At 43.9% G+C, this 8,599-nt stretch overlaps 1 protein-coding gene across 1 annotated transcript; it reads left to right on the top strand.

Moving 5' to 3' along the window:
• Positions 1–1,141: 1,141 nt before the first annotated feature.
• loxa (lysyl oxidase a) lies at positions 1,142–8,333 on the top strand. Its single transcript, XM_030084387.1, has 7 exons — positions 1,142–1,929; positions 2,524–2,632; positions 3,119–3,256; positions 4,838–4,994; positions 7,412–7,507; positions 7,615–7,730; positions 7,819–8,333. Exons 1-7 carry the CDS (start codon positions 1,293–1,295, stop codon positions 7,823–7,825), a joined length of 1,260 nt encoding a protein of 419 aa, XP_029940247.1. The 5' UTR covers positions 1,142–1,292; the 3' UTR covers positions 7,826–8,333.
• Positions 8,334–8,599: the final 266 nt, after the last annotated feature.

The following is an 8,599-nucleotide window of genomic DNA, read 5'->3' as shown; positions in this document are numbered from 1 at the left end:
CGGCTTCAGTGTCCTTGTTTATGTCCTCCATCTTGGCATTGAATGAGATTTTTAATTTGCCTATACTTCTATGCACAGTTAAAGATACTCTTGTGCCACAATTGCACAATTTTGCAAGTGAAACATTTATTTATATCCTTTCTCGATACAAATTCATTCACAGACCAGTAATGAGAGCTAAAAAAAAATCACTGCATTATATGTTGATGGGAGTTGAGACAATAACCACCTCTCCTTTATAAATGACTTTAAAATAATCTTGCTTTCAAGTCAACAGTTCTCATAAAACTTTTGTGACTTGAGAGACTGTAAACTTTTCACAGGCTGTTGTTTTATGGTTTAGCAGCCATTCTGTGGTCGATTCTGTAGATGCTACAAAGAATTCCCCGGTTTGCTTGAGTGAAGAAAATGAAAACCTTGGATTAAGTTGGCCAACCTATATATTATATGTGTGGTGGCGACCGGGAAAATACTTGGACCGATCTGGACCAGAGCTTTGGGTCAGGAGTCTGTCCCCAGCAGGCAGATATGTGTCACTATAACTCTGGGTTGTTTCTCACTTGGCAAAGACTCATGATGACCTGAGAATTCACTGTGAGATGGACGGGCATCACAGTAGTTTCATAGGTTCCTGGGATCCTCCTCTGAAAAAGTGGATAAGTGTAGGAGATTTTTTGGCAGTAAGTGTTGTATGTTGGTTGGGAGTTCATCCAGCAGTCAAGAGAAAATCCATAGATCATGACTTTTAGTTGAAGTCAAGAGAAGAAAAAAAGGACAACACTTTAGGGAGTTTTTAAGACATTTGTTACATTGTTCAGGCGTTAGGATGAAAATTAATTTGCTTTCACATGAAGTTTGCAAATCTCCGAGGTTCCAAATTTAAATATCCATCTGTTGTTTATAATAAAGGAAATAGGTCTCACGACTTGTTGACGTGCTGTAAAAGAGCCACCTCCAGAAGTTATCAAACACATTTGGCGGAGCACGATCTCCTATCCAGCGGTTATATGAGCAAGAAGACTTGTGTAACGGAATCAGACACTCCGAATGCTGAACTCCTCCTCCTCCTTCTCCTCCTCCTCCTCCTCACCATCATCATCATCTTCTCACAGAGCGCATCTGCGGGCTGCTGCTGCTGCACAGCGATATGAGTGAACGAGGACGCGCAGAAACTTAGTGTTTCTTCAGTGCTCACGGGATATCCTTTAAACAGACATGAAGGATATCTAAGGTAAAGGAAGCTGCCTGGGTCGTTCTCATACTCACTTTGTCACAGTCGGCCTGAGTTCACGATGGGGCTGCGCGTATTTGGCGCGCCGCGTTACGCGTACGCGTGCATCTGTGTGTGCGCGTTTGTTACCCTGCAAGTTGCCCAATGTCAGACAAATCCCGCCACGCAGCAAGGGAATGAACGAAGAGCGGCTCTCCGGCAGACGCTCCAGTGGTCACACAACGGGAATGTTTTTAGCATTTTGAGCCACGGCTCGGAGTATCAGCCCGCGCGGCGCAGAGGCGCGCCGCAGGAGCAAGTGCAGCCACGACCGCTCACCATCATCCGGGACGCGGCGGGGAGGAATCAGGACGCCCGGAGCCAGCCGGTGGAGCAGCAGCAGCAGCAGCAGCAGCAGCCTCCCCGGCCTGCCTCCCAACCCCGGAGCATCCCACAGCCGCTCCAGAGGCTCCTGAGGGGACACCAGCATCACCACGAGCGCACGGAGACGCCGACGAGCCGACGCGCCAATGACACCCAGGAAAAGGTCACCGTGAGCCCGCCTCTGCCCCGGAGAGAGGACATGATGGTCGGTGACGACCCCTACGACCCCTACAAATCCATCGACCACGATAATCCTTATTACAATCACTATGACGTTTATGAGAGGCCGAGACCGAGGGGGAGACCCGGATATGGCACGAGGTACCATCAGTACGGTAAGAGAAGCACACTAAACACACCACTCTGTGGTCACACACATCAGGGATGAAGCAGACATGCCTGGACTGAACAGTTTGTTTATCACAGTTGAAATAGACAAGCCAAGAAAAGTGTCATCTGAACACACAGATTATTCAAGATTTTTAGAATTAAAAGTTTGCATTGTGAAAGATATGACATTATATCCTGATGGTCTACATGGAGTTTGATGAAGAATAGGGTCAACTTTTCCTAACTGTGTCAGCTTAAATGGCAGCAGTGGCATCATAACATCACAAAAGAAGAGAAATTAAAGCAACAAAATGTGACATAGTGGCAATATGATTAATTTGCCTTCTATAATAGCCACAAACTTTCAGGATTTCAGTTGATCTTGGTTGAGCTGAAGCAGCTGAAACCCAAAATGTGTTTTTACAGTGGAGTGTGTCAGCTTTGTCTCCCGTGTGTGTGTGTGTTTGTGTGTGCCATCAGTTGAAGTGGGGAAAACGCAAATATCGTGTCTCACTGATTACTGTTTTCTTTCATCTGTCTTTGTTTCTCTTTGTTTATTGCACCCTGCTCTGATGTGGTTTCTGCTTTGTGTGTTGTAGGCCTCCCTGATCTTGTGCCGGACCCGTACTATATCCAAGCCTCAGCTTACGCTCAGAGAGTGCCAATGTACAACTTGAGATGTGCAGCTGAGGAGAACTGCTTGTCAAGGTAGGCGACCGTCCGGACTGATCCGGGAGGAAAAAATATCTGTTTGGTTTGCAGCCATGTCTGAGTGTGATTCACAGAGCTCTGAGCCATAACAACCACCTCAAGTGTTTGTGGTGAGTGCTGCCCGGTGGAAGCATAAAATGAGGTAAAATTAACCAAATCCTGCCGCTGATGGAGCAGAGGGCGGGGTGGCGGATTTCAGTAAAAGCTTAATCATAGTTTGCCCTGGGAGAGAAAGCCTGAATGGTAAACACATTATCGAGAACTAACCCAAACAACCACGTGCCTCCTAAAGACTTTTTCCACCCGCCATTTACTCGCAGGCTGCTCTCACTCCGTCTGGAGGAGATGAAGCAGGAAAAGCAATCTGAGCGACGTCATCGTGTCCAGAAAAGACACTGCGGGGTGGAGGAAGGCGGAGGAAAGGCTCCTCTTTGCTTCTCTCCCGCGGACGCTCATGCACTTGTCGTGTCCTCCCGCTCGCAGCTCGGCCTACAGGTCGTCCGTCAGAGACTACGACACGCGCATGCTGCTGAGGTTCCCCCAGAAAGTCAAGAACCAGGGGACCGCCGACTTCCTCCCCAGCAGGCCGCGCTACGCCTGGGAGTGGCACAGCTGTCACCAGTGAGTCTAACCACAGATCGGCGCCGTCCGCCTCGCCGTCACACACGTCTCCGGCCTGTCAGCTCACGCTTTTAAGCATGGGGTTTTTTAAAAGCGTGGGACGACGAGCCTCCGTTTCACCGAGCCTGAACCACAGGTTACACCCTGGACAGGTCTCCGGTCCGTCAGAGGGACAGACTGTCTCACACACACACACACACACACACACACACACACACACACACACACACACACACACACACGTGCATATACGCACGTACGCACACCTCCAGGCAACTTTAGGTTGCAGGGATGGAGGAGAACACGCAATCCTGATGTTTTTCACTTTATAAAGTATTATTAGCAGCAATAAGCATCACAAAGCAAGACTCATGTTTTTTTCATTTTGAATGCATCGAGTAAACTTTTATACATAACCTTTAACTTTTACTCTTTTGGTTTTGCACTAAAGCTGGATTTGTCATTAAGCTCTTCTCTATTCCACCTTTTTTTACAGATCATGTGTTTACTTTTGAGAGGGAATCTGTTTAACGTCTTTGAACAGACTGATAAGAAATATTCATCCTCCTCCCCAAAGTCTGCTCTACATTTTCAGCTGACTGCTTTGGAGACGCGACACATGGCTTTGTGTAATTAACAGTCAACTTTAAATTATTTTAAACCAGCGGTTCTCAGAATGTAGGCAGGCTTTCCATTTCGTTTGCGCCCATTAATCATTTCTTCTCTGAGTTTGAACTGGAGACGGACGAGGCTGTTTGTGAACTTGGTGAAAAGATGTGCTGACACAGTCAAAGTCAATCAACACACCTATGAGTGGAATTATGAGAAAAAATCATTTGCCTTTTTCTGCTTCTTGCAGAGATCAGGATACCAGCATGGATGTCATAACACAAGTTTTATTTGCATTTTAAGGTTTTTAAATGGGTTTATTTTTAATGCCACAGTCTTTTTGTAAAGCCAGTAAAACTTGTATAACCTGTCAAAAGACAAAGAGGCTGAACTTCACATAACCTTTAGTTTCGGTTCATTTACAGCTGTACGTGTTCAAATTAGGCTGCATGATGCACATAATGAGCCCTAAAGGAAACCTGCTGGTATGTCCTGTGTTTGAACTGATGGAAAAATGCTCGGCAGTTGCTTTTCTTTTTTTTCCCCCATTTCCAAAGAAACTACCTCATTCCACAGTTATGTTCTGAATCAAGAGGTCTGCTGCAGTTCCCTGAATGTAGCACATCTGGCAGAGAGCCAGTACACTGTTAATGCAGACTGTATGGATTTCTGTCAGTGTTTTGAAAGTCAACTGATGTTGAAATCCAGGCTGCATTTGACTCATTAAACAAACTCTTTCCTTGAGATAGTGGCGTTTATCCAGATTCAGAGTCGCTGTAGGTCCACAGAACCATGTACATGAAGAATAAAGGAAACATCTGTCGTGTTTTAGCCTCATCGACGCGCAGTCATTGAGTTGAAATACGTTCAGTGCTCATTCAGTTCTGGGAGAATGATTCAAGAACTAACAGCGCCTCAGTCGTGTGGCACTCGGTCTCCTCAGTGGTTGATCTCTTTCCTGCTGATCCACAGGCATTTCCACAGCATGGACGAGTTCAGCCACTACGACCTGCTGGATCACACCACTCAGCGCTCGGTGGCAGAGGGCCACAAGGCCAGCTTCTGCCTGGAGGACACGTCCTGTGACTACGGATATTACCGGCGGTTTGCCTGCACCTCTCACACTCAGGTCTCAAAGTGAAAAACATACCTGCTGTCGTTATCGCTGCCTTTAACATTTCTCTTTTTTATTATATTCACTGTTTTTCTGATGGCCTGACAGCTTGTAAACTAGATGGTCAAAATACCTTGGTATAAAGTTTAAGGCCAAGCAGGGGTGCCAAACTCGTTCCAGTCCAGGAATCACATACTTTCCAGTCTGACCTCTACTGAACCAGACCAGAAAATAGCATAATAACTCATAAATCAGCAGTCTTAAGCACCAAGCCCTCGACTTCTGGCCCACGATGTGCTGTCAGAAATATACGCTCATGCAGTTTGGTTACTTTTCTATTCCTCCCACAAATAAAATATCAGTTTCCTAAGCAATAGGAAACGGATTATGTTCTTTTGAAAATGTATATATTAGCAATCGCAGTCCATAATTAATAAGTACATTTTATTAGTTGTCCTCCAATGAGATAATAATGGACCTTGAATCATTTGAATTTCAGACTTCTGCAATAATTAATGACAACTGCACATGTTTATCTTTCATTAAGTAGTAGTTCATTATTTAAAAAAAATCATACTAATATCTTTGTTTCAAACCTGAACTAGTACATATCTTTAAAGAAAAATTACAACCTCATGCCTTTTTAACAGTAATTCCTCAAACAGAAATATGTCCAAAACTTGTCTCCTTCATTTAGGCCTAAGACTTTAAATATTGCAAGACCTGGAACTTCATAAAATGACTTGACTTTGGGACTTATCTGGTCTGGTAATTTGCTGAAAGGTCTGAAATATTCCCTGCCAGAGTGTTTCTTTTCTGACTAATGTTGGCCGAAGCCTGCAGCTTTCCACAGAACTCTTAAGCATGTTCTCACAAACTGTCTGCTCTACTGAAAGGTGAGACACCCAGAAAATATATCGACCCTTTTCATTACTGACGGCAAAATGTTAATGATTACAGAGAGAGAGAGAGAGAGTGAGAGAGAGAGAGAGAGAGAGAGTGAGAGACGATTTCGACTCCTAGTTTCACCGTACATGTTGCAGCAAGACAGCCGTTGCTGAGGCATCAGAATAAGATAAGCAGGTGTATCCGGACTGTGAAACACTCATTGGACTGCTGAAGACTGGAAGAAGGTATTTTGGACTGATGAGTCAGCATTTAAAATCTTTGGGTCATCTTGCAGCAGCTCTGAGCGCTTCAGGTATGAGACAGGACAGTCCCACAGTGTTTTACTGTTTCACCTGTCAAAGAGTGAAGAAGCATGACTGTCTGTTGCTGACCTGCTGGATCCAAGGTCAAAGACTTATAGCGAGTGAGAAGCAGCCTGAACCAATACAGCTACTCTAGCATTCTGTGGCATCTTTCTGGTGCGTTCTAGATCACGAGGCTGAAAGAACAGGATGATAACTTGAAAACATGGAGTGGCCAGCAGAGTCTCCAGACTTAAATCCCATCAAGCTGGTTTGGGCTGAACTGGGCAGGCGCCACGCGTTTATTGGAACTTCTGCAACCGAACTGGGAAGGACTATCTGAAGAATACTTGATTTCCATCGTTGAAAGAAAGCCACTAATCTGTTCCGCTGTCATATCTGCCAAAGGTGGCTACTTTAACCAGTCAGATGGTTAGAACGCACTTTGGTTTTTTTTAATTCAAATTATGCTTTTGTTCTACACGATGATACATTAAACTGAATTATTTAAAAACTGAGGTTTTCTTCTAAAAACATCCTGACTGGAGCAGCGCCTTCTCTATTTCTGCTGCTGCTTCCAAAGACACAGATTGATGGTTACGGCTGTAAGTTGTGCCAAATCAAATATGCAAATCACTTTGTGTGTTTTAGAGCCACAGGTGTTTTCTTGCAGACTGACTGTATCAACACGTCTCTGTTCTGAGTACAACTTGCATTGGCTTCTTTCATGTGGTCAGCTTTCACTCAGTTAGCTCCTGCCAGCTAAAACAACTGAGTGCCAGCCTAATTCTGACTCCTCCAAGCAACTGCAGATCTAACGGAGAACACAGGAATATTATCTGACTACGGGAAATACATCACTGCATATATAAAGCATAACGGCCCAAACGTCTACATTCTTTTAATTATTTCCTAAAGGAGTTATGTAGCCTCTATATGCCTGAGCAGAGTTTAGATGACAAACGTGACAAACGGGTCCCTTATTCCTGAGGCGCCTTGAATTTTCAGACAGAACAGCTTCAGTATTTCCTTTCTGCACGAGCCAGTGGTGATGGTGATTTAATGGTTTCCGGCTTCTCTTCGAAGACGATCCCACTTGTCTGAACTGTTTCACAACTGAATTCCTTTTTCATCAAGTGTTCCTCTTTGACCTGCTCTGGCTATTTCATCTTCAGTAACCTGAACTGTCCCGTAAGGAGTTTGTTCGTGTCATGTTTTATTTGGTTGCCGTTCAATGTGCAGGGCCTGAGTCCGGGATGTTATGACACCTACAATGCCGACATCGACTGCCAGTGGATCGACATCACAGATGTGAAGCCGGGACATTACACCCTGAAGGTTTGACTGAAAAAAAAACCAAAAAAAAAAAACCCAGATCCCTCCCTCCTGACGCACAGAACAATGTTTCTTCAGAGTCAAATTCTTGCGCTCTTTTTTCCACGCAGATCAACGTGAATCCTTACTATCAAATCGAGGAATCAGATTACACCAACAACATCGTGCGCTGCGACGTTCGCTACACTGGCAGCTACGCCTATGTCTCCGGTTGTCACATGTCAACGTGAGTGGGGCGTCTGTTGTGACTCATGCCATTCAGCCTCCAGCCGCTTTTCGCGCTGTTTTGACATATTTGTGCTTTGCTTTTTCAGATATTAAGAAACAACAGCCACCCAGAGTGTCTCAGCTGGCAAGCAACAGAGAGGACTGCATATAAAAGACAACAAAAGATAAAAAGATTTATCAAAACATTCATTCTTTGTATTGTAAATACTGCCAGGATAATGAAATCGCAGCATCTCATAATGCAGAACTTGTCTTTGCTTGCGTGGAATAGTGCTTTCTTATTTCCCTACTGAGAAGCATATTCTTTTCTCAGCTTTTCTCTTAAGTTTTTCTTCCTGTGTGAATTTGTACTGTAAGCTTGCATTTTATACCTCGTGTAAAATAATTAAAGAAGTAAACCAAGCCATGAAAATTGGGAGCTTTGCAAAATGAAAACATAAGCCTGCTTACTCTGATGAATGAAATCAGTCTCAAATATGTTTTTTTATATATATATTTATAAACTATAGGTGGAACTCTTTACTCAAGAACTTTGGACAAAAACATACTTGAATAAAATTTTGTGACAAGTGAGCTCTTTCATCTTGTCTCACTGCTCCTCTTTTTTTTTTTTTTTTTTAAATTTTTAAGCATTTAGCCGTTCAGCCGGTGACCCTTGTGTTGAGAAATCAGCATAAGGATAATTGATTAAATCATAACCTTATGTGAACATAAATCTGTATAACTTTTCATTGATCTCAAAGAATAAGATGTCTGACATTGCAATATCGTAAAATGAAGCAGGAGTAGTTACGTGACGAACATGGATGATGAAGTTTTAACAGTTTGTTGATAATCTGCTATTGTGGTTTCCACCTCTCCGTCTCT

The sequence above is a fragment of the Salarias fasciatus genome, assembly GCF_902148845.1.
Source record: "Salarias fasciatus chromosome 7 unlocalized genomic scaffold, fSalaFa1.1 super_scaffold_4, whole genome shotgun sequence".
NCBI lineage: Eukaryota > Metazoa > Chordata > Actinopteri > Blenniiformes > Blenniidae > Salarias > Salarias fasciatus.
This window is presented reverse-complemented; position numbering and strand designations above follow the sequence as displayed.